The following is a 25,315-nucleotide window of genomic DNA, read 5'->3' on the forward strand; positions in this document are numbered from 1 at the left end:
CGGGTCCTTTGCCCTACTCCTTAATGTTTTCTCTCAAAAGTGCAATGTTTTTTATTTGTCCATATTTACAAAGAACACAGCTCTGAATCACCCCTGCTCTTCCCTCTCCCTTTCACACGCTGCCCAGCAGGCAGGCAGCCGGTCCGCAGCGTGTGTGCCATGGCACGGCCGGGAGCCCACAGCCTACTTCACAGTCACAGTCGAGGCCCCGTGAATGGACTCCATCACGGCTGCAAACCGGCTGCAGAGGTCGTAGGGGGAGTTGGGCCGGATCTTCGGGGGCTCTTTCAGCACAATGACCTCGGTGGAGCCGTCGAGGAGCCGGGGAAGCAATTCGCCCAGCTTCATCTGCAGTTTTGCTGTCAAGGGGGGAGAGGAGGAAGCTGTCAATAGCACTGCAACAGTAAAAGACCAGATGGCAGAGGGCTCCAGAGCCACGAGCTAAAAAGCTGTGACGCCTTTTAGAAAATCATCTTCCAGTGCTGCGGGCGGGGATGAGCAGTGTCTGCTGACGCAGAGGAGGCATCACACCAGCTGCTGGCCTGGGTCTCAGTCCTCAAGTCCTGCCCGCCTCACTGGAGCTCCGCACAGAGGGAAGCTCCGCTGCCACCTGGCTGCCCTGTGGACCATGCCACATCCCACCAGAGCAGCATGTTTTCCCAGTAACAGCGCTATACTGGCTGACAAGTCAGAAGCAGCTGTGCATTTCAAGGCGACACTCCAGCACGGGCTTTGCACCTGAAGGAAAGGGAGCAGGCCTGGCAGCCTGGAACACCTCAGGCCTTGGCAGGTCTGCCTGTACAGAGCAGGCATTGCCTGGTCCTGGTGAAGGACCGTCCCCCACAGGAGATGCCACACTGATGCCACTGGACCGTTCAGTAAAGGACAGGCACCTTTGGATGGGGAGAAGCAGGCAGAAAGGGGTGATGCTTGAGCTAGCTCACACGAGCCAGGAGGTGCAAGCAGCCTGCACCTGTTTCTTTAAAATCTTCTGTGCAACTAAATGCCTTTATGGCATGCCTGAGAATGGGGAACTTGCGAATTAGCATGAATTTATCAGATTTTATTTTTACAGCAGTATTTGAGAATAAACATCTTGTGTTTTTGCATCATTTTCCTTCAGCAAGTTTACCCTCTGCTAATGACAAAAACCTCTACAATGACTGCCCAGACCTTCACACAGATAAAGCACAGTGTGTGTGTGTGTGTGTAAACCAATTTCTCTTAAGACAGACGACCCAAGGGGAGTCATGGGAGCCCGACTCCAGGCTGCAGAAGGAAATATAGAATAAGAACAGCCACCTGGAACCAAAATTCAGCTCTAAAACAACAAACCTCTCTTCAGAACACAAAGATCCCCTGAATTCGCTCCCCCATCCTGTCCTCCACAACTCTGGCTGTTTCTGGCCACTGATAAAACCTGCTCCTCCCTCCTGAAGAGGCGTGTGCCTGTGCAGCTAAGCCTGGCAGCGCTCACCTGACATCTACGGGGAACCCTCCGTCAGAAAAAGCAAAGCACATCTAGGTAAACACTAAGTTGTTCCCCTTTGAAATCAGTTTTTCACACTTCAAGGAAGAGGAATCCTTCTTCTGCAGCTTGAGTGCAAAAGAAGATTAAATGCTTCTGTAACATAACTTGATGGATAACTCAAATACATTTATCCTCTCACAATCAGCAGTACCCCAGTGTGCTGCATTGCAAACACCAGGAATTTAAGAAGTGTTTTAAATGGTCCTTTGATTCCTTTCCAGTTCAGATCTAGACAACTGCCCTGCCCACAAACAGCACAAAAAAGGTCAGGCCAGCAGCTGGTCCTTACCATCCATGTCTTCTCGTCCCAAATAGGAGCACCAGTGGCTTCTCATGACCTCGATAGCATCCAGGTCCTCTTTGGAGATCTCAAAGTTATTCATGAGGTGCATGCAGGGGATGATCAGCTCATTCAGGATGCTAATGCCCTCGGCCACATGAACTTCTTCACAACTTACGAAGAGCGATGCTGCCACCTCGTTCAGCTTCTAGGGGAGGAGGGAGAATCAGGGGGCACACTTGTAAAAAGGAGTCACAAACCACTGACAATCAGCATGCTAGCAGGAAAGGTGTACAGCTTGGGGCCCTGCACTGATCGATGGCCGTGCAGGGACACAAGAGCCAACAGCACCAGGCACCCAGGGTTCTGGTGGAATAGCCACTATCTTTAATCACAGGAGTCACACCACGGAAAGCAAGCTGATGAATATATGTATTTAAATATATCTATGTGATTTATTGTATATATATATGTGTGTGTGTGTGTGTACAGAGTACGTAAAGCTTATTTATAATTCTGGTTTTAAGATGCCAAGATTGGATCTGCCTTTACCCAGATGCCCCAAGAGCCATGTGGCACATTCTTTCATTGAATTACTACTTCCTAGATTTCCATACTGCTGCTGGTACTCAGCAAGGGACAGAAGCCACAGCAATGGGCACAGTTACACTTGGCCTTGGCAACCATGGAGCATGAACTGAAAACATGCTTCATTTTTATGCTGTTTTTTTGCCCCCTGTGGAAAAGGATGTTGTCTTTTGCTCAGAAAGCCATGAACATTAAAAATAAATATTGGGGGGAAGGAAGCAAATGGACAGAAAATGATGCAACTGCTAAGTTCACAACACAGGCACGGAATTAAATCCCAAAAGCATGTTCAGCAGTATCTGAACCTTCCCTGAAAATGCAGCACCTTGATTAAGCATGCTCCTAAAAGGGGATACCATCAGGTCTGATTCCAGGGGCAATGCACATTGAGCAGCTGGTAAGCCAACTGCACCCCAGGAGCTGATGTTGCCCAGGCTGCCCCTCCCCGCCTGTCTGAGAACGAGCGCAGAGCTCCTCAATACAAACCAGGAGACACTTCCTTCTGTACAAGCCAATCAGTGATTCGCTCACTCCTCTGCTGGCTCCTTTCCTCAGCAGCTTCGTGTTGCTTTGGTAGGCATAGACCAGGTAGGTGAGTGACTCCTGGTACCTAAGAGAAGAGTGTCAGCTCTCCAGCCCACAGGCTGTTACCCCCCAGGGTCACCAGTGCAGCACTGTCAGCCTCATCAGCTCTGGAAATATTTTCCACTCTGCCTGAATGGTAGCTAGCACCAGGCCTGACAGAAAAAACTATTTCCTTGCCAAAGCAAGCGTGAACAGATGCCCGATGTCAAGTAATTAATGTTTCTTTTTGCCCAGCCAAACTAGCATCTTGGGAAAAGCCCTTTAAAGCCAAGTTTGCGTACAACGTGGCCTGAGCGTGAACGCCAGCGTTGACATTTTCTGTATCACTCTGGGAACTTTGCACTTTTGAGAGAACGCTCCAAGAAGTGCAGAAGGTAATGTTTTCAGTTCTTTTACTTATTTCTAGCTTCTACCCTCCCTGGTGAGAAAACAGAACAGTTGACAGGGATTAGGTCAGTTCAGGAAAGCTCTAACACACTCTCGCCCAGCCTTTTGTCAATTTGCCCACCTGAATTTGGTGGCTCATCACTGCTAACCACCTCAGAATTCAATTCTGTTTCCAACCAGGAATAATTTCTGAAAGTTGCTTTATTATCCAGATTGGAAAGATCAATTTTCAAATTACAAATCTCTCATAAAACAGCACTGTCCTTCTCCACACTGCACTATTTACGTAAAACAGAAGCTCTATAACAGTAAGAAGGAAAACAAGGCCCTTTTAAGGTTCTTCAGTCCGGAGTACTCCAAAGCATGTGGTTACACAAAGTATAATGTCCAATTCAAGACAGTTTAATACCAGAGTCCAAAGGGGGAAAATAACCCCAAGTGATGGCAATCATTCCTGCAAACCCACCTCCGGAAATGAGAATATAAGGCTCTGCTTCACAGAGGGAAAAGTTAGGGGAAACTCTAAGAAAACTGTTGGACAGCCAGTACCTTGGCATAAGATTTAAACTGTTAATCAGGGTTGACTGTGGATTCAAGAAAGGGCTACTAGCACACCAAATTGAAAGCCCGATGGCCTCAAATACACGACTGAATGCAATCTGGCCATCATGGGTCAGAAGTTCTGTCAAAGCGTCCTTTACTTTTAGGCTTGTCTTGTCCAAACACACAATCAAAAGTAACTTACTTTCTATTCTGGTACAGCTCCAACCCTGTCAGCAGGTAAACTGACACCTTGCGAAAAAGGCTGTAGTCTTCATGCCATCTCTGTTGAGGAGCAGCAAGAAAGCAGAGCATCAGCTTTGCCCGTAACATTCACATGCACATTTTACATTCCTTCGCAACTCAAAAATGTCTCAGATTTTACCCTTCAAAGGGTTTCGACTCTCCTATAAGCAACATGGAAAATGCACATACACTCAACACTCTGGAGATTTCCAGTGCATTCTTTCTCCCTGTCCACATCCTTCTGTGGGCACACACTTCAGACAGCATGTAAGCTGCTGACAAACATGCTGGTGACTGCCGCACACACTGGCATTGCACTCCCTGTCTCCCAAGTGCTGCTTTGGACAGCACCAGTTGTGACAGTGTGAAGGATCAAAGGCAGTGCTCTGGTCCCTTACCTTGTACTCCTCCATATCGACATCATCAGGTCCAATTTCTCTCAGCTTTGCTCGTGCCACCTTCATAATGCTAATTGACCTGCTCCATGTAAGCAGAGATAAGAAAAATCAGAACAATGGGGCCCCAGCTGCTTCCAGATGAGAAAAGTCTCATCTTGGAATCCACGGCACAAACCTTTCGTCATAGCTGAGGTTTTTGTCCGCAAACTGCTCAAGCAGGGTACGTTCTACCACCTGCTGGGGAGCATTGTTTTGCAGGAAGTAAATGAGCACATGTTGCAACCGGGCGTCGTTCTGAGGGGTTGGGGTCTCTTTGGCAAGCAGGTAGAGCCGGGAGTACTCCTCATGGAACGCCTGCCAACGAAAGGCATGTACTAACTTGCTCACTCTTCTGCCTGTGGGAATGCCACAGCAGCTGATAGGAAGCTTAAACTTGTCCTGTAATGGTGGGGTTCCTGTGGGTGACACCTAGCCTCCGCAGCTTGGTTCTGTTCTAGTGCTGAACAGAAGCCCACAAACACCCAGAACCACAAACAAAAGGTCTCCACAGTGAGGCGAACCCCACGCATGAAGTGTGTACTTTGCAAAAGCACCAAGGCGTCTATGTGCCTTCCAGAGAGAGGGGCATGCAGCTGTCTTGGACAGTCCTGGTAATCCTCTTGCTACTGCTGAGGTTATAAAAATTGATGGTTAATACACTTGTATCTGTAGTTAGGTGCAAGAGTACCTTGTGATTTATATTGCCATAGATTAATAGCATGGGTGATTTCTCCCATGTGGCATTTTTAGTTAAATCTACCTGCCTGTAAAATCTAACACCAGCTTCAATATTCAGCAGTGCTTGTTCCTTCAGATCCCTCTGGTCAATACGTATATTTCTTGAGGACACATTTTACAAGAGAGGTCGCAGTAAGCGTGCATGTTCAGGATAAAAATAAAAAATTAAATTCATGAGTGCCGGTTTATTTCCTGATGATCACACCAAGACCCAGACAAGAGATTCTGAAAGGCATGCAGTGAAAGCCTGCTTTTTGTTCTACAGACCAAGAGAACTGCCTATACTAAAAGAATAAGCAGGAAAAAAATACTGAAAAGTGAAAAAAGAAAACCCCAAAAGGTCGCTGTTTTTCCTGGGAGGAAGGAGCTTTCTTACAAGCTCTAAAAATTGTTTAAAGCCCGCAGACATGTTGTCATACTAAGAAAGCAGAAACCCAAATGCAGGATTGAAAGGCCTAGAACTGGAAAAAAACCTGCACAAATCGTTCCCTTTGCATTCCTGATGTGTCAATATAGCCCCGATTCTTCATTCTGTGAAAAGAGATATCCGTACTGTTGGATTTAGCAAACAAATAAGATACCTTAACAAGCCCCGCTTCAGACCCATCTCGATCAAAGGTCTGGCGGGCTTTTGCAATAGCCAGGATGACACCTTGCATGGCTGGACTCAGCATCACCTACCACAAAAGCAGGAAAACAAACACAAACAAGAACAAGGAAAACAGTCACAGACAGGGGAAGAAAAGAAGGGATGGTGAAGAATGGCAAAAAACCCCCCAAACTTTCAGAAGATATGGTTTAAAGGAAATAATATAAATACAGGTGGAATAAGCCAGAGCTGCGATTTACTTTTGTACTACTCAATTCCATCTATCACATGCACTTCACACGCAGGGTTTGTTTTAAGCACTTAAAAGATCTAAAGGCTGGTCACTCCGAGCCCTGAATTTGGAAGTTCAGCGAGTGAGAATGTAAAGCATGCTAGCCACATCCCCTCCACGTCCCATTCCACCTTCTTAAGCAACATAAATAAGAGCGCAGTGCCTACAGCTGAGCAGTTCACTGTGCCAGCTTGGTACAAGTGTGCATTAAACATACTCAAGGACTAATGGTCTCAGTATTTGTGCAAAACCCAACTGCGCTTGTGAAAAAGATTTGGACTTCCAAAACACCACTTGAGTATGTATGAGTACAGTTAAATAGTCAGATTCCAAAAAAATCAGTAGCTAGGGCATGGTAAGTGATGCTATTAGTGGTTAAATAGTCTTTGGGAGAGGGGATGAAACTATAACTGAGGACAGTAAAGAAGCCTGTAAATGAATACAGCTAGGATCAATTTTGATACAGTTGTGCCCAAAAGAAGAGTTAACAGAGCAATGTGCAGATCTAACAAGTGAGTGCTTTTACAGAGCTGCTTTTCTGATGGCATTTAGAAATGAAATTACTGAATGATTTGGTCCAGCCTTCTTCCTTTACAAAGTACACTTTCCCACTTTGGAAACAGCATTGTTCCCGTGATGGACTGCTGTCACACCCAACCTTAGGAAAGCTCAAAGCCAGCTAACTACAGAGTTATACGTTATCGACTGGTGGTAATTAACCCCTGTGCTGGGGTCTGTACCTCCTCATTATATCCGTCTGCATCAGATCTAACAGGAATCTTCCCCACACTGGGAATTTCCACTTCAGAGACCTGTGAGCTAGTTTGGGTAGCAGACACCATTTCCTTAGCATCCTGCGGTTGTTCTGCCTGAACTGCTGTTTCTCCCAGTTGGGCCTTCTTTGGATCTACCTCCTTGGGCTGTGGCCAAGAAGAAAAAAGAAGAATGAGAGTAGGGAAAACCAAAGTGAACTACAGGAAAGGAAAGGGGGACAGTTAAACATGGCACAGCTACAGAATTACACAGAAATGGAAAAAGCACAGGTCTGTCAAGAATAATAATACAAGGCCAGGAAGGGGTTGTTTCCTGGGCCAGGGCTCAGCTCCTACCTCGCAGAGAGCTGCCTCGACACCGTTCTTTTCATAGGCGTCGGCGGTGTTTGCGATGGCCTTGGCAGTCTGCTCCTTGGCAATCATGGCGTGTTCAGAGGACAGAGAGCGCATGCTCTGCTCACAGACTGAAGTCTGATCTGTCAGGACAGAGGTGTGGTACACTAGTGAGCGGGAACTGCAAGATTTCTTCTCCTTGCTTGCTCTAAAATGCTTTGTAGCTCATCTGTGCAGGATTAAACAGCTGCTGCATTCATCCCAGAGGGGAAGGTGTTTCACCATAAGCTTGCGCATACGCCTTTTCAGTGGGTATGGCACACTCCATCAGGGCTTGCTAAGTAACACTTTCCCACTTCAGGGAATAGCACTTGAACATTTTTTCACTATTTATTTGGGAAAAAGAAAAAAAAAATGGTCTGGAAGTGAAATGAGATGAGTCCATTATCATTAAATGAATGAGTAACAGCATTTCTGGTGACAAGCCTGGAAGGATGCACGTGCAAAAATAGCAGAATAGCCTTTTGTATTGCCAGGACAGAGCCTCCACCAGCTGCCTTTCCTACTTCAAGAGTTTCTCCTGGAGATACTTATGCAAGGCTCCAACACCCTCGTATTTCTGACCGGTTGGCTGTTACTGGTTTCAACACAGTTTGCAAATTCAGCTATGGTATTACCTGGTCCTGATTCGGAAGAGAGGTCCTGCGACTCGGAAGCAGGTGAAGGCTCCATCTGAGGAATCTTGCAAGATTGCTCCTCTTCCCACTCCTCTGCCTCCTGCTCGAGTTGCCAGTTGTCCTCCTGGATGTAGTGTCTCAGCTCTGGGGGCAAGGCTTCCACCTCCCTCTGAAACTGTCCAACCTCTGGGCCATCATCCTCACCTGGAAGGAATGCAGGACTGGCATATAACTACACACATAGCAGTGGGACGCCACCATTAGAGACTAAACAAATGTGCAATATTATGGAAAACCACAATCAAGCTGCCTGAGTGATATGTGGGGAAAACCCCCCAACTTTCTGCTAGCTTTGTAGTTTAAGATGATTCATTAGCAAAAGTACAAAAATAAGACAAATCTACAGAGGTATCTGAGACAAAACCCAGTTTTGTTCTACCACTGGACAGCATTTATCACTGAGAAATTCCAGAAACAGTGCCTGCTGATACAGTAGGTCAGAAATACATCCTTATTAAAGGGCTACAATTGTACAGAGAACAGCATTTAAATTGTTGCTAGCCACAAAATTCACAATTCAGCTGGAGACACCATACCTAGAACACTACACAGCACATAAAGGTAGGGAACTGCGTGGACTCCGTAGCATGAAGTGTCATGCTGACATTTCTCAGCTCTTTTCAGATCTACTTCAGTATTCAGTTTTAAAATAGCACAAACCCCAGGGACCATCAGCTTTAGACAAGTCTTAAAATTTATCAGAAGCAAATGGCAATTCTCTATACCAGATATTTCTTACGCACCCGTTGTAAAAGTGAAGCATCACAACAAAAACTGCATTAAAAAGGAGGAAAAAAAAAGAACAACCATGGGCTCATTTCAGAAATGGAACTGTCATAGGAAGACAGACAAAGAACAACCTCCAGATCCTCATCAGCCATATTTAGCTGTGAGCAGAATGACAGTTCTCCATTGTTCGTCTCTATTTATTACATCAAAATGAACCACGCATGAAATTATTAGGTTCTTCTACAGCTGTTTGCCATGTATAGTGCCACATGCACAGTAATTTCTCCACATAACTGTTTACGCATTGGCACTGCAAACATACTTGCAAGTCTAAGCCATTGTTATCAATAACTCAGGCACTAGGAAAGGCTGCATAAAAAAAAAGGGAGCCCATTTAGGTTCAATATAATGGTATCACTCCAACAAGTAAGAAAGTGTGATAAAACCAGGAGGAATAAAGTAGGAGGCCTTTCACATGCCCTTGTAAAAGAAACACTGTCATATAAACTACATAAAAAGTCAAAGTGAAGAACACCAGCACTAGGCGCACGTTGAAAGCGGCAAATGGGGAGCTTGAGTATTCATACACATCAATAATAGATACAGTATGGTACCTAATCTCACTGGTACAGTTCATTCTTCTGTCTTCAACCCTATCAGGGATTTAGAAGTGAAATCAGCATGGAGCAAATTATTTCACTTCTATCTGGGGTGAAATTTTTTGTGTTGTCAAAAGACAACTGTGCCAAAGAAGCTGAGGAATTTAACGATCACGCAGGCTAGAGAGACAGGACAATAATACACAAATGTCTAATTAACCAGCAGTTTTGGCTCCAGTACCTGCTGCAAAGTGGGACACCTTATCACTTATGTACATCAGGCAGTAGGCGCTGGCATTTTTCAAGCCTCCAAATGAATCTCTCTCCAATTCTTCCCACGATGATTCTGTCACTGAGATGTCATTGTATTTGAGCCAGCTTTTTCGAGACTGGTCATATATGAAGGCCCAGTAGTGACCAGAATTTGCTTGTCCTTCGTGTACCAAGACTGCATGCAGATGGTAGGGAACCTGCAAGTTCACGGGGATATAGTTTTCAGATGTACTTTTAGTCAACAATTTTGTCTGACTTCTGCAGAAAGACTGCAAGTATGTTCACAGCTGTAGCCTGGCACAAGACTCTTGATTCATATGGTGAACTTCCTATTAAGCAAGAGCTGCCTTTTAAGGGAAAAAGCCACACAATTTTCATAAAGATCCCTTCTCTGCTTCATCGCTGGGATTTTTGAAATACAATCAAGTGGACAATGTAAACAGACAGCTACCCACAAAAGCCAGCATCAGCAATATCAGTTTAATATTGACGTAATGAAGCTGCACTTCCTACCTGTTGGAGGAGAGGGTCACAGTACATTTGTTCAATGGACCGGTTGATTCTGGCGATAGACTCCTTCAGATCTGCCAAGAACATTGCGAATGAGAGAAGTACATGAAAATTAAATGACTACTCATCAAGCTATTCTGGCCCCTTTCACTTCAAGAAGTTCGAAGCCAGGCAGTAACTCAAATAAGCTTAACACCAGAGCTGAAACACATATAAGATTATTTGTAGTTCAGGATGCATCCCATTGAAGCAACAGAGGGGAAATCGAGCTGGCATTCAACAGAAAAATCACAACAAATGTGTTTGGGGCTAACCTTGCACGTCCTGTTCGATCTCATTTCTCCATCGCTGCAGACACGTCCTAACAAGCTTCAGCTCTTCCTCAGAAACCATGTGAGGAGCTGGATGTTCTGACCTTTCCGCTGGTGAACCAGAAGCTTGGAGTGGCCTACTCAATTTTTGCTGTGGTGAAGAATTTGCTGAAAAGCAAGCTCCATCTTCGGTCCTAGTATTCTTCCTTTCTAGTATGCTGTGAAGCAAAATCCAAGAGTAGTGGACAGGTTTTTCAACCTTTCTCTTGTTTTTTCTCTTTTCAGAAAAGAATATGAAGTAAGTCAATACTCCAGAGCCAGAGCAGGATTTCCCTTCCAGGACAGCACAAAATGTAAAGAGAACAAGTACAGTGAAATACACTTCCACCTTAACAGATCAAATTAAAACCTCGGAGAAATAAAAGCCAAAATTCTTACAGAACTCTGTAAGCACAGATCCACAATGATGAGCAATTCTAAAAATTTCTTCCCCTACTACTAAGTGAGTCATGTGTTTACTCAGCTTAATTTAGAGTGCAAACCAACCATGCTGGCCACTTTTGTAATAATTCAACACTGCAGTAATTTACTGGTTGATGAAGCAAAAAAATTAGTAGGCTAACCAAAAAGAGCACATAATTTAACTCAGAATTGCTGCTTAGACAAGGTTATGCTTTTGGAAAAGGAAAAAGGACAGACTAGGTGCTGTGGTATGTTTACACAAGCAGAACCAAACTGAGAGCAAAGCAGTGGCCGACTACTTGCACAGGCATTCACACATTACAGCATCATGCTCACAAGCGCCCAGATAAACAATCTGCTTTTACAATGCAAACCAGGAGCATTTAGCTGAAAGGCAAAGCATTGTCCTATGAGTTATTTTTATCAGTGTTTACTAACCCATTTGGCTGTGAAGGCACGTCCAAAATGTGAGGCTCAGCTTGGGCCTGCAGGAGTGCTGTCTGAGAGCCCTGAGCCGAAGAAACACCTGCAGCTGGCTTTGTAGTGACGAATTCGAGAACATACTGGAGCATGTCAGGCAGTGGAAAGCGGGCTGGGCCAGAGCCGTATTTCATATACCTACAGAAAAAATGCAAGACATTGCAGGAATGAAAGAATGTGACTGGTTAAACCTGAGGGGACAACAGAAAAGCAAAGGGGAAGAAAGCTCCTTGGTCAGGATACAGACAGTTACAGCAGTGAAGGAAGGAGGGGAAAACCCCAGGCGATAGAAAAGGACACAGCTCAGCCACATCACTGGCATGCTATCAACCACAGAAACAAAATGCAGCACCAAACCTGCTGCTGTGGAGACAATTAACTCTGTCCCAGCCAGACCGTGCAGGATGCTGCACATGGGCCTAAATATAAACCGCTTTCCCAAAGCCCAGCAGAACCTCACCAAGCACAGACACCACACCAGGGCTGCTGCGATGCAGCACACCTCTTTGCCAGCTGCTTGATTGCGGAACTGTCATTTTACGAATACAAACTGTAAGCAAGTTGAATGCTGATTAAAAGGACTTTTACGCAAAGCACCTGGGACATGAAATCTTCTGGTTGTCCACAAACCAGATCTTTCCTATCAGTCTCCTTCCTTCCCCAATAAATAATGCCAAGCTCTAAGCTGGAGGGACCTCTGACATGAAAAATAACATAGATTCTCCGCAATGTATTGCTGGGCTTCCTCACTGAAATGTACCAACACAGCTGACGGCGACAACTGTACTATGTAAAGAATTTATTCTTGTAATGGCATCAGTAATATTCAGAAACCATTGAAGCCACAAGTTTGTTTTTAAGAACACACTTTCTCACTCCACACTTCTCAGAACAAACTTGGTTTTGTTTCTCCTTCCCCTACTCTTCTGTTTCTCTTCTGTTGGAAAGCTCACGCAAAAGGGAACATTTGCACACTTCCACAGGGCACAAAAAGAAAGCTGGCTGACTACTTACCTTTCCAGTTTCTGCTGCAGAATCACCATTTGTTCCTTCAGTCTCTTGATTTCTTCTCTCTTCATCTGAATAAGCTCTTTACTGCAGTGGAGGTACCTAAACGGTGAAATACAGAAAATACAGAAAAAACAGTGAAATCTCCCCGCCACGTGAGATTTCTTTAACATCCACAGTCTTCCATAAATATTTTAGAATCCTTCTTTGCTCGCCCATACAACCTTTTAAATCTCTTTAATTACAATAAAGCAATAGCTTGGAACATACCGTACAACAGAACAACTCACCTGTCCATATAAATAGTCTGGGGAAATTCTAGCTTGGTGTGAATTTTCTCTGGTTGTCCTAGTGACTGATTGAACTCAAATCGGGAGAGTTCAAAGGTCAATACTGGTGGGAGTTTTGTAAACCAGCGCTGTAACAAAAGCAGAAATGCCCCCAGAGGGACTTGTTTTAAGATGACTGCTAAACGGCACATTTTAGACTGTTCCTAAATGATTTTAGACCAATCCTACATGTCTATCTTTAGGTACTGAATTAGTACGTTTGGTTTATGGAGTGACTAGTCAGAAAGCCAAATTTTACGAAATTAAAATTTCCGCTTCCATTTTACATTTTTACCATGAAAAAGCCTCATAATAGCTTTCAGAAAGTAACTTCTCATTGCCTGATGTATCCAGGTTGATGGATTATTAACAGGTCGGGCACTGAATTCTACAAAACCAGCAGACACTACACAAACTCTACATGTCAGCTAAGAGCCTCCGAGAGAGTTCTTTACCAATGTAGATCACATGCAATGATGAACAACAAAACAGAAGTCCTTAGGCAGTACCTGATGCCTTATCCTCTCTCACTCTATTTATAAACGATTTTATTTAGGAGACTGAGAGAAGACACTCGCTTTCTGTACACTTCATACACCGTTTCAAAGAGCCATGCTGAAAGAAAAACTCTTGGCTGAACTGACACTTCCCCTCTCTCTTCCCAGGGTCACAAATACTTCCAGCACCCACTGTCGGATGTCTCCTTCACCTGCCTTAGCACGGCACCCCCTCCCTGCTGGACTTGGGATGAGCACACTAAACTCATTTTCCTCTGCAGGATCCATATCAGATGTCCTGCCACAATAAACCTGCCCCACATCAAAGTGCAACAGCACATTTTTAGATCTAAAATATTTCCAATGAAGGCTTTTTTTTAAAAAAAAAAAAAGTATTTTTTTAACAGTTTTGGAAGGAAATGGCCAGGTAGCAGGGCTTTTTGAGAAGCAGCCCAATCTTCAGAAGAAGAGAACATAACCACAGAGAAGGAATGATTTACGCACCTATTACCTAGGAGAAATGCAAGTTCTTGTTAATCCCACTGATGCTTTCTTTGAGCTTCAGTATGCTCACCTATGTTCTCAAAAGACAAAATGAACCTTATTTTCTATGTCCCCTATCATGCAGTCCTCTAGCCACAACATCCTAGGATGCGAGATTAAGATGCAGTTTTTCCAGTCAGAGTTCTTAGAAATAAAGCCAGAGCATCTTCCTTCTATCTGTACAAAGAGTGATTAAAACATCTTCACAGTCAGTCCCATTTCCCTTCTTTTTCAGAAAAGGATTTGGAGGAACTAAAAAGCTTGGACTGAAAAGAACCTGCATGATTAGTTCCCTATGCCCCTTTGTCTCTGGCACCAGCCTATATCACCTTCACCCACATCTGCTGTAAATGCACCTGAACCTTCGAGCAGGAGCTAGGAAACCCAGAAACAAACAGTGGAGTCCGGAGTCTGACAGCTTACCCATGCGTGGCATCATTTCTCCTCTGATAGTCTAAACCACGGTAACACTTTTCAGAAATACCTCTCCCTGCCCCCTCTATGTCAGACACCTCTGCAAGTTTCCTAATGTTACTTCACTGTCTTTCTTGAAGCTAACTTCTCAGCTGCACTTAGACACGTAGGGTGCTGAATGGTTGCTCATGAACACTTTCACTTCCTACTTTGCTGCAACTAAGTATTTTATGACTGGTTTGTGATTCGTGGTATTTAAAAAGAAAGAAAAAGATAAAAAGAAAAAAATTGTGCAGTCAGAAGAGTGAAAACAAGAAGAAAAAGAACAACACACACTGTAATAGGGAGAAAGATACAAATTCCAAATGGCATACCATAGAGTTAAGCACTGTACTTTTACCCTCCGAAACTATGGAGGCAGTGGTTCTCCCCCTACTCAGGTACAGGTAGGCTTCAACAGAAAGAGAGAGACTTTATCACACTTGCATCAGCAGCAGATGTTTACCTTTTTAATTTAAAACAAACTCCTTGAACTGGTTATATAGGACAACATATCTTTACAAATAAGCGAAGACTTAGCAACTCACTGTGTAACGCTAACATACATTTACACGAGATTCCAGGTATCCAGAAAATATTTTGTGTTCAATTCTTAGGGAACATTTACAATTGCCATTTAAAGTTATCCAAAAGCACTGAGACACGCTGGCACTACGTGTGTTGTGTTTCAGTGCAGCAGGCGACCAAAAGCTCAACAAAAAGCCATTAACACTAACCTCCTGTCCGTACTTCACTGACTGAGCTGCTGTTGCCTCATCCATCTCTCCCTCCACCATGGCTCCTTCCAAGCACTCATTCAAGTTTCGATAACCATTTACCTGAAGGGGATACTGACCAAAGGTTTCAATCTTGGAAAAAGTATTGCCTGGATGATGGAAACAATACAAAGACCATGAACTAGCTTAAGAGAACAAAAAACTCTGGTTACCTCCAGAGTCTGCCGTCAGCACCAGTCAGAGGTGCTCCTTGTAAGAACCAAACTGCATGTAAGCTGCACACATGTCTGTCAGGATAAGCCTCCTTAGCAACAAGTGCTTTTAACACTTAACCGCTTGCAAGTATTTAATGTTTCCAGAAGACAGACTTTATAAATTTTACAGACAATTTTACTGAGAAGACTATTTGCAAGTTTAAAGAACTAGGCAATTTTATCTGGGATGCACAACAAAATCCTGCGTTATCCCTGCTAGAAATCAAAACACTCAAAGGAGTTAAAACATGATTCCACCAAGCCCTTAACTCACCCTCATGGACACCCTCAGTCAAGAAAGTCCCATAGAAAAGCTGTACCATTGGGTTTTCAGATTTGTTGCCCGGACTCCTGTCTCAGAAAGAAGAAGCACACATTCATTTGCAGCTGTAGGCTGCAAGAAAGCCCCAAGTCATAACCTAAACATTTGTTTGGGGTACATCATCCTCAGTAAACAAAGAACACTCTTGCAGTTACCCAAAATTTTCACATAAAGCCCTCTTGTTTATTAAGGCGTTGCACTTGATGTCTGTTTCTCCTCAGTGTCAAACTCCTGAGATCACAAAAAACTCACCTGACATTCACAGCAAGCTGGAATGCATCCTCCAGCCAGTCCAGTAGTTTATGTGTAAATTCACTCACATCTTGCTAGAAGAGAGACAAAGGTTGAAAGTCAAACATAATACCAACCAGAAAACGTTTTCTTGGTCTACTGGTTTCACAAACTTACTGGAATACAACGCAACTGGTATTGCCATACCTAGCCAGCTGCAAGAAGTGTGAAACTGAAGTGCTGTGCTGATTTAGACCAATAATGAACGCTCTGTTCATCTGAAAACTAGATCAGAGGAAATTATTGTGATCACTACTCAACTACCCAGATGGCACTGGGTAGAGCACTGTTATGCTAGCTGTTTAATTAGCAAGCACGTACATTTTGCCTAAATGACACAGGGACAGCTGCTTGTCACTTGACAAACATGGGAAGAGGCCTCTGAAAGTAACAGCAGGAGAAAGCGAAATAGGATTGCTGTGGCTGCAAGTGCTGCTTTGAAGAAAGCAAAAGGCTTTTTAATGGGGTTTTACCTGCTGTTCTTCAGTGGATCTAAACGCATCCCTCAAGAGTTCCAGTGCTGCAGAAGGGTCTACAAACTTACGACGTGTCCCCAGCATTAAAGCAAACAGACACTGAAGTTCTTGCATGAATGCAATATTTCTTTTTCCCTGTATTGCAAAAAGAAAAGCCAAACCCTTCCTGCAACTCAAAAAAGCAGTGTCTTAAAACAAGGTGCTACAGAACACCACAAGCACATACCTTAAGAGGTATGGTAACAACCAAGGGAAGAGGTGACATTAGAAAGGACAAAAGCAGAGAGACATGCAGTGTCACTTCTTGGAAGCAATCTGGTCTCCCAGTGGATGCATGGGAGAAAACACAATTAACTGAAACAAAACCTTTAGCAAATACAGTGCCAGAAGTAATAGTTGCTGAAACAGAAGGCAAAAACTGGCAAATTTATGAATTTATTCTGTCCGCATCCGAGTTTTTTTTAGAGTATCAGGAGCACACATAAAAGCAAGTAAAGCAAACTCTCTTTAACAGTGGAGCCACAAGCTAGATTGGTATAACAAGTGCAGGCTTATTCTGCATATGCCTTTTCCTCTAAATGTTTTCTAAGCACCTTCTGCTGACTGCCCTCAGAAGGTACTGGGGCTAGGGGGACCTTCAGGCTGGCTCAAATACCAGTTCTATGATGCATGGGAATGGACAAACAGCCTGGAGCTACCAAAGAAGCTTTATGGGAAAAATTTCTTCTTGCACCACAGTTAGAAGCTCTACAGGAGAGCTTTAAGAGAAGCATCTGATTGTTTTGTACAGCAGTTCAGTGTTTGAAAAGTATTTCCCAGATTTGTCTTTATCATAGCCTGATAAATTGAAAGCCATTAACATGAGTCTCTGACGGCCGCAAATTAAATTTGCTTAGAAAAGGGGCAGAAGAGTACACCACAAAAGAGGGAAACTTTACAGCATTACTTGATGAAAACTTACAGTGTGACTACGGCAACTTTCAAGCACATTTTGTGGGAGGGAGTATCCAAGGACCAGCCTCCGAAATTCTGACAACTGAAACAGAGACTGAGAAGAAAGGAGAGGTAAAGACCAGTCAGCGCCTGTGAGGACTCATCCGACTCGCTGCAATCTGACGCCCCATTGTCACTCTTCTACTCCACAGCTTTTTTTTGTTAACTTCTAACTTTGATGGCCTCACATTGCTAAATAAACATTTACAAAGTGATCAGTCTATGTGCTGGACCAGCACGTGCATACCCTCCAAAGAAAAAAAATCTCATCCTGCCATTTCTAAGAAACAGATATATATATGTCTGTGTGTGTATGTATATATAACTATTTTTGGAAAAAGTATTCTATTCTACATAGGTAAGCTTAGAAAAACGAGTGACAGTGAGAAAGGAGCCCATCTGAACCTTTCTTACTTCCTCTCAAAGCCAAAGACATGTGATTAACATCTATCTGCTGATGTGAAATGGTTAGAAGAGACAAATCTGCTCAGTTCCACTTATTGCTGTCTCTTCTTGTTTAGGTTATCACTAATAATATATGCTGCCTAATTGCTTATTCATCCAAGCATCTATGCCAGTGTATTCCATTAACTGGAATATGATATACCATGTATTACAGAACTAACAATAACTGCAGTAAAATTAAATTATCAGTTCACTTTGCCAGTCAAGCTTCTGTCATTCAGTATGCATTTGGACATTGCTGCACTGAAAAAAACCCTGCATACGTACACAGATTATATACATCTGTCTCTATTTTTACACCGTCTATTTAGCTGCTCTTTAGCTCTTTCTGTGCATGCCCAGAACAAATCACAATCATACCAAATAAAAACAGAAGTCTCATTTGAGCATGGTCACATTCACGCATCTGCATATGATGACTACTTCACAGAGCTGCTGCATCTCTAATTCTGTTAAACATCCAAGACTGTGGCAACTCCAGAAAAAAGAACTTTTCTATCAGATTACCTGTATGACAGCACTAAACCAACACGTATTTCCAATATTCTTCATTCCAACAGGCCAGTCTCCCGTTCTTCTCCAGTCATTTTGCTTGGGGTTCTCTCCCCAGACTTCACAGCGTTTCCTCTTGGAGCGATTTTTTGTTTCAGCACAATGTGCTTCCTGTGGTCTGTCACAAAAGACACACACTGTGCTGTAAAACACCACCTCACAAAGATTCTTGAAAGCTATGGGAATCGTACTCCCCTTCAGCCACAAGTGGGACAGTAGACCAGGCACTGCTGGGTGGTACCTGGCACAACAGGCATCTTATCTGACTCCAAGGAAGTTTCAACTCTCAAATGGGATGGATGGAAAACATGACTGCAAGACAGTTTGGAACAACGGAGGAAGGTAATATATGTGTGCTTTTCTTCATGAACTACCTGCATGCAAAACTGGTGCCCCTAGCCATTACTGGAGGCAAATCCAACCCACAGTAAGGAGGAGACAGCTGTGTAGTGAGTTAACTGACAAGCAAGATTTCAAGGTGCTTCTTTACCAGCACAGCACCCTTTGGCATGGCATGTCAGCAACAGCAGTGGGGACTGAATAAGCCACAAGTAAACCCGTTTCTTCTATTTCAACCATCATGTTGCAGTGCTGCCCCAGAAGTAAAGGTCAAATGCCCACAAGGGAGTAACCTTCCAAATACAAGCACCTTCCAAAAGCAGAAGGTATACATCTGGGAGGTGATTTACATTTGTTTTGCAGTTACTGGCTTAAGAATCAACTTATGGTACCCAGGAAAACCAAAACCATTTTACAGACCCACTGACCTTTCAGCAGCATCTCTTTCTTCAGCCTGAGCTTTTGGCAACTCCAGGGGTCTGAAGGCGTCGCCTGCGTGGAGGTCATCTTTGTTGTTAGGGGTAAGTGCAGTAGTAACATCTAGAAGCAGAGGCAGCATTCTGATGAGTTTTCTGCCACGAGCAGTCAAACATTCTCTTTAAAAGAAAACTCTGGAAAATGTTATACTTCATAAACATGATTTTTCAATCAACACGAGAGTAATTTTCTAGCTCAAGGTTTAAATACAAATCCTTACAGCTTGGATCATGCTAGGGAACCACAAAAGCCACTGAGTGGGCTGGATGAGAACAGGACAGACCATGCAGCTGTGTTCTGGCCAGATTTTCTTACAGCCAAATTCAGAGCTTGAGGGAACATTTCAAACCTCTCACAACAATAAAAGAGGAACATCAGCTGCTGCTGCTTATATTTGCTCTGCCTTGACATCAGTGTTGACAACTGACACCATTTCAAGAAATAAAGGATTTCAGTAAAATCACCACAGTCACACAGAATCGCCCGCCTTCACTCACGTTGGGGTACTCAGCTGTGAGTCATTTTGGGTACTAGCTATGGAGGAAAAAAGGAGAAAGGAAAATGAGTAGTTCTGGAGGAGGTGGAAGCCTTCCATGGCAGAACAAAGGGCAGCTGCACTGTTCCGGGCATTGCGTCAAAGCTCCCAGTGCAGATTTCTGGCATAGTGAACCTGTCCAGTGGAAACATCCCTTGGGAAAGCTACAGTTAATAGATGCGTCATTAGCAAAAAGGTTTAAAGAAACTATTCTCAGCTACCTCAGGCTACAGTTACAATTTTTACATCTAAATGTACCGACAGCCAGCTTTTGCCAATACCTGTAACATTTAAAAAAACATTTTTCATGTAGTCCAATTGCTAGCTCAAATAACATTTTACGTTTTCATAAAAATGTGATACTGAACACTGCATTTGCTTGCTCTGCCAGACACTGTAGAAGGAAATGTATGCCCTGACAGGGATTCAGTTCTCTATTCTGCTTGCGCTGCTTTGGGAGCTTTCTGGGTTTTCTGTGTTAGCCAAGATCAGCTGTTGACAACAGCCATAACTTTGTAATGATGATGTGTCATCTACAGACATTATTAAAACACTTTCCTTCTCCACCCAGCTCTCCTTCACCAGGAAGGTTTACCTGCCTGAACCATCCTGTGGCAAGCGACTAAGTATTGCCAAGATCAGCACCGGGATGGGAACTGGAGGGATCCACTGGCAGAAGCAGGGAGGACCTCAGGAGAAGCAATTTTGGCACAGGCTGGAACATGTGAAACTGTAAGGGCCACCAGAGATGAACAACTTACTTTGTAGGAGCTGTTTGCCCACGGCGCTCCCTTCCCAAGCGGCCGGCTCGGCAGCAGGCATGTCTTGGGCTGGCTCCTGAGTGTGCTCCTCTGTCAGGAAGGTGACTGCTTCCATTAGGTCTCCATTAGCAGCCTAGTAGAATGATGGGGGGGGGGGGGGGGGGGGAATATCATCCATCATGCCAGAGTTACTTCATCTACATTTGCATGACATTTAATGCATCCATGGTAGAGACAGGCACACCACCACCAACTCTGCTTTCCCTGGCCGCAGGAGAGAGCTATCTGTTGGTGACAAGCAGTAAGAAAAAATGAAAATACTGAAGGCTAGAATTTCTCTGGCGGAAAGCACTCTGGCTTTATTACTAGGACAATACAGACTCCATTAACTAATTTCATTTCTCTCATAAGAGATTCAAGAAGTCACAGTAGGCCTGAAGCATGACAGGGTACCTTGACACCAGGAGAGACTCAAGGGAATCAAACTCTCTGTGGATTTCCAGACATGTGTCTCTTACCAAGCTCAGGCTTATTTCAGACCATTGCTGCAGGCTAAACTCTAAATGTATTCTAACATTTTCTGGATGATACTTCTTAATGAAACATTTAAGAATTTTTTTAAACAAACCTCTTTGCATATTATCAGCACAACCCATACCCTGCTGCTGCATCTCAACAGGATGGACAGCATCTGACAACTCCAGACAGATGCAGTCACTATCAGTTTAAGACTACAATTTATAAATAACAAAACACACACTACGAGGAGAATCTCTCCAGGCAAACATTGCTTCTCCAAGTCCCTGACATTCCTGTGTCCCTTCACTTTGAAGCAAAGATGACTGTTCTGGTGACAGATGAGACAACCACCCGCTGCAAAGCTACTGACATTACTGCAGCTGTCCAGAACTCCTGAAGCAGTTTACACAGAGAAAAACCTACTGTGACCCATTTGGTTTGTGTTTACGGTAACGCATGGATAACAGCTCCGTAGGAGCAGAATGTCCAGGAAACGCAATAGTGTTTTAGCATAGCATGCACTGCTGCAGCACAGTTTTTAAGGTCTGCTGTTGGAAAAACAAACCATTCTCAACATAGCATGGGTTTTTTCTTCCAGATGTGGATGCATACATGGGAACCCCAAACCTGCATGCCCCTACTGACACCAACAAACGCTGGACTCACGTACCTGCCTGCCGCACAGGTATAAAGCACAAACGATGGACAGGAAAGCAGCGGAGGATTTACCCTTCACCTCTCACAAGAACCACACTATTCTGCACAGCACAGACCGTACCACTTTCACAGGCCAAGCACCAACTGTTTTAGCGAGGACTAGCTCATTATCAGCCCACAGACATGCCAGCGAACAACCGACCTGCACATTACATTTTGCGAGAGCCTGAACTTGCCTGACTTTTGGTACAAATTCAGAGGCCTCCTTTCCACAGAACAGTGACAACAGGCACAAACCTTTAGAGCTGCGTGAAGAAAAGCAGAGTCTTGAATTCCTGTGATCTCTTTCAGCTGGTTTAGAAGCATCTGGCAATCCTACGTGCAAGAAGTAAAGAAAGCTCATGTGAAAAGGTGACCACAGCAGACATCAAACTGTTTCTGCAAGGCTTGCCAAGGGCTCACCAGAGTATCACTTCTTCCCTTCCTTTTTACTGACAGACTGACACAAAAACACAGTCACGCTTGCTCGACGGCAATATCAACATCAGCTTCAACATCGTGTTCAAACTCCTTTTCCCCTAAATTCACAAGCTAATATTCAATCCTATGTATACTCAGGAGGACGTTAGCAGGCCCAAGAGGAAATGCTATCCCCGCTGTCGGATGTGCCGCACCTGTGGTGGGAAGGGGCACCCGCTCCCCAAGCAGCAAGGGCATGTGCAGCGGGACATATAAGGAGGCTGTGTGTGCTCAGGCCATCAGCAAGGGGCTATTTTAAGTCTGGCCGCACATGCCATTTGTGGGTGTCATTTCTCATTGACAATAAGGTGTCAGAATAAGGGCTTGAAAGGTTGCCGTCACCTCTCTTTCCCCCACCACACTGGCTGCTGAGGTTTGAGGAGACACCTCATCTAGGCCCTAAGCCACAGTCAACAACCTATTCTTTGGTTCAACCACTTTGAAAAAAAATTTACAGAAATTTTCTTCAGCAGACTTATCTAATCTTTTCAGCCTTGGCTTACTGCAGGAGCAGTCACTGCACTTAACAAGCTATAACTAACTTCAGTCAACTGGCTATTGGGAGAGGCAGCTCTCTACAAGAGGCCCCTTCTGGCAGTGAGCCCCCACACCAGGGGCCCTGTGACCCCCCTTTCCGTGGCCACAGTTCAGCTACTGTTGCCAACAGCTCAGTCTGCTGATGCAGACTGATGCTGCGAGATACAGCTCCATAATGCCAGCATCGCACATAGTGTATGAAGGACATTACAACAGGAAAACCAGGACCATATCACCTGTGCCTGATTTATAAAGGCTAAGACCCCGCTATCAGCACAGCCCAATGAATCCCAGCTTCTTCAAATCACACATTTAATTAATCATAACTGGCAATGCTACAGACAAATAAATCCAAGTTTCTACTTACACTCTCCACTGGGAAAAAGTTTAAGAAGCTTTCACGCTGCTGGAGCACAAGTTCCACCCAGTGAGTAGCAAGTCAACTACTTTTTTGAGCCATCCATCCACACTGTTGACAGATGTTACTCCACACACTAATACTGTAAAGATAGCACGTGTCTGTACTGGTGGTTAAAACAAAAAAAAAAATATTTCCCGGATTTGTTTTTCATAGGATTTCCCCTGACAAGTTATTTGTGATAATCCTACCTAAAATACTACTTCTGCCCAACTTTTACAAGAAAAAGCATGCATGTGTGCATACACACAACCCTCCCAACCTGTCCCACACACTCTTTTAGTCCTGAGAAAAGCTGAGACATGCTGGAAAGCCTCAGGAGGCCCAGCCAGCAGCACAAGGAGCTGCACGATAAGGAGCCAAAGGTATGAGGCTCAGGACGGGCATACTTTCACAGAGGCAAACCACTTATATCATGTTGCTAATTTTGCTACCTTAGTGAGTGGCATGCTTGTTGGCTAACCCCACCTAACACTGCAGGGCGTATTTTTCCTTTGGAGCCAAAAAAAAAAAAAGCCCACGCTAACAAACTGCATTACAGTAACAAAATCTGAGGCAGGACAGGGCATGATTTTCAGGAGTTTTTCAGCTTTGTCAGAAGGAGGACTCACAAAGGCTGCCATAACCATAAAAGCTAATTACCGACCCACTGCTCTAAGATACCACTTAATATTCTAAGTATTTCCAGTGCAATTTCATTTAGCCTTTGAGAAGAAAGGTTTGTAATAATAGCGGAGAACTTATACTGTACAACAAGTTTCCAGAGGCTTGTGGCTGACTGGCAGCCCACAAAAACCACCAAGGAGCCACATTCTGTACAACAATTCTGCTAAGTTTTTTGGGAGCGTGCATGGTTTTGTTGCTGTAACTAGTCTGGTTGATTGCTTTTTGAGGTTACGCGCTGCAGTGCTTCCAAACAAGCTCCAGAGCTGGTAATTAGCACCAGCGTGTTGCCACTATTAATACATACTGCACTTGAAAAAAAACAAACCAAACCAAACTCCTACCTGCCAGAAAAATAACAACCCCAACCAAAATGTTATTAGTATTAAATTACAGCAACAGCAGACAAGTACAAAACCAAGAGGCCGAGAGGAAGGAGGGTACTGGAGATCAAAATTACAGCTGGCCAGCAAACGCTAAAATGGGAAGGTTTTGCTATTTTCCTCTCTAATGCACCTCAGCGCACTCAGAGGTAGTTTGTTTTGATAAGAAACTGCAAGTGGGGAAGGCTGCAAGTGCAGTGCAGGAGTACAAGGCGGGGGTCCAGAAATAACAGCGTGCCAGGAGGAAGATGATGGTGGTGGCATGGAAGAGGCAGGTAGAGCCACAGCCTTCAGCCTCTGCACCTCAGCTGTGCTTTTGGTCAGTGGGAAAATGGATATGATGAGGACTAAAAATTCAGGCAGCAGCAGGAACAATGCCTGCACGTTCCTGACCAAGGCTTTTACAAACCAATATCCATTGCAGCGAACTCCTCCTCCATCACCACGCGCTCCCATGTACTGGGCACTGTCCCGACATCATCCTGGAGCAACTGGGAAACTGCCACCACACAGACACCGTGCCTACATGTACAGCGAAAGGGTCAGTGCTCTCTTCCCGCTCACGCCTTTACCGCTGGCCCCTCGGAAGCAAACTCCCTCACACCCTGAGAGCGCAGGCTGCCATGGAAAAGCGAGGGCACCTGTGCAAAGCTGGGACACACTGGGTGCAGTGACACCGGCCCGCGAGCCGGCAGCGCTGAGGAGGCACGGGGAGCGCGTCCTTTCTGGCACTGGGGTCATTTGAGAGGCCTGAGGTGTAAGAGCAACAGGTTTTGTTAACGGGTACGGGAAGATGCCAGTTTAGCGACGGGGAACACTTAGGGCGGCTCCGCGCAGCCGCCGCCGAGGAACGGTCCGAACGAGCCCCAGCGGCGCGGCCCACCCGAGCCCTGCAGAGCAAACTGCCCCGGCGCCAGGCGGCCCCGCCGCGCCGCCCCCCCGGCACACGCCGCCTGGGGCCCGGAGGGCGCCCGCTCTAAACGAAACCACCTGAACCGCGACGCCTGCTGCCGGGGGCGGCCCGAGGCCGCGGAGCCGCAAGGCCGCGGCGGGGACCCCCGGGCGGGGGAAGCCTCGGGAGGCGCGGGCCAGCCGCAGACGGCGGTGCCGAGGCAGGGGCCGGCCTGGAAGCAGCCTGGACCCCGCGGCGGGGATGCGGCGCCCCCT

The 25,315-nt window shown here is 44.9% G+C and overlaps 1 protein-coding gene across 5 annotated transcripts; it reads right to left on the minus strand.

The window, feature by feature from the left end:
• Positions 1–35: 35 nt before the first annotated feature.
• On the minus strand, positions 36–25,313 carry USP28 (ubiquitin specific peptidase 28). 5 transcript variants are annotated; one of them, XM_080366901.1, is made up of 27 exons: positions 24,558–25,313; positions 23,052–23,184; positions 21,926–22,003; positions 20,453–20,585; positions 19,108–19,219; positions 18,296–18,458; positions 17,292–17,378; positions 16,328–16,465; positions 15,816–15,889; positions 15,516–15,592; positions 14,988–15,136; positions 12,719–12,846; positions 12,435–12,530; positions 11,379–11,558; positions 10,482–10,696; positions 10,171–10,241; positions 9,626–9,854; positions 7,997–8,200; positions 7,323–7,462; positions 6,954–7,133; positions 5,914–6,009; positions 4,731–4,909; positions 4,556–4,634; positions 4,117–4,196; positions 2,886–3,009; positions 1,821–2,019; positions 36–359 (listed from the first exon to the last, which is right to left on the minus strand). In XM_080366901.1, the coding sequence occupies exons 3-27, from the start codon at positions 21,992–21,994 to the stop codon at positions 184–186; spliced, it is 3,378 nt and encodes a 1,125-aa protein (XP_080223027.1). In that variant the 5' UTR covers positions 21,995–22,003; positions 23,052–23,184; positions 24,558–25,313; the 3' UTR covers positions 36–183. The 5 variants fall into 5 exon arrangements, with proteins under 5 accessions (XP_080223027.1, XP_080223026.1, XP_080223028.1 ...); XM_080366900.1 differs by having other exon boundaries at positions 23,052–25,313; XM_080366902.1 differs by lacking the exons at positions 5,914–6,009; positions 6,954–7,133 and having other exon boundaries at positions 23,052–25,312.
• Between the last annotated feature and the right edge of the window lie 2 nt (positions 25,314–25,315).

The sequence above is a fragment of the Falco punctatus genome, assembly GCF_963210335.1.
Source record: "Falco punctatus genome assembly, chromosome: 16".
In the NCBI taxonomy this organism is placed as follows: domain Eukaryota; kingdom Metazoa; phylum Chordata; class Aves; order Falconiformes; family Falconidae; genus Falco; species Falco punctatus.

Coding starts and splice junctions, on each gene's coding strand:
- USP28 (XM_080366901.1), bottom strand. CDS start 21,994: ATGCTTCTAAACCAGCTGAAAGAGATCACAGGAATTCAAGACTCTGCT. Junction 8,201..9,625: donor GGTGTCCCACTTTGCAGCAG/GTACTGGAGCCA, acceptor CATTCCTTCCAG/GTGAGGATGATGGCCCAGAG. Junction 7,134..7,322: donor TCGAGGCAGCTCTCTGCGAG/GTAGGAGCTGAG, acceptor TCTTGGCCACAG/CCCAAGGAGGTAGATCCAAA.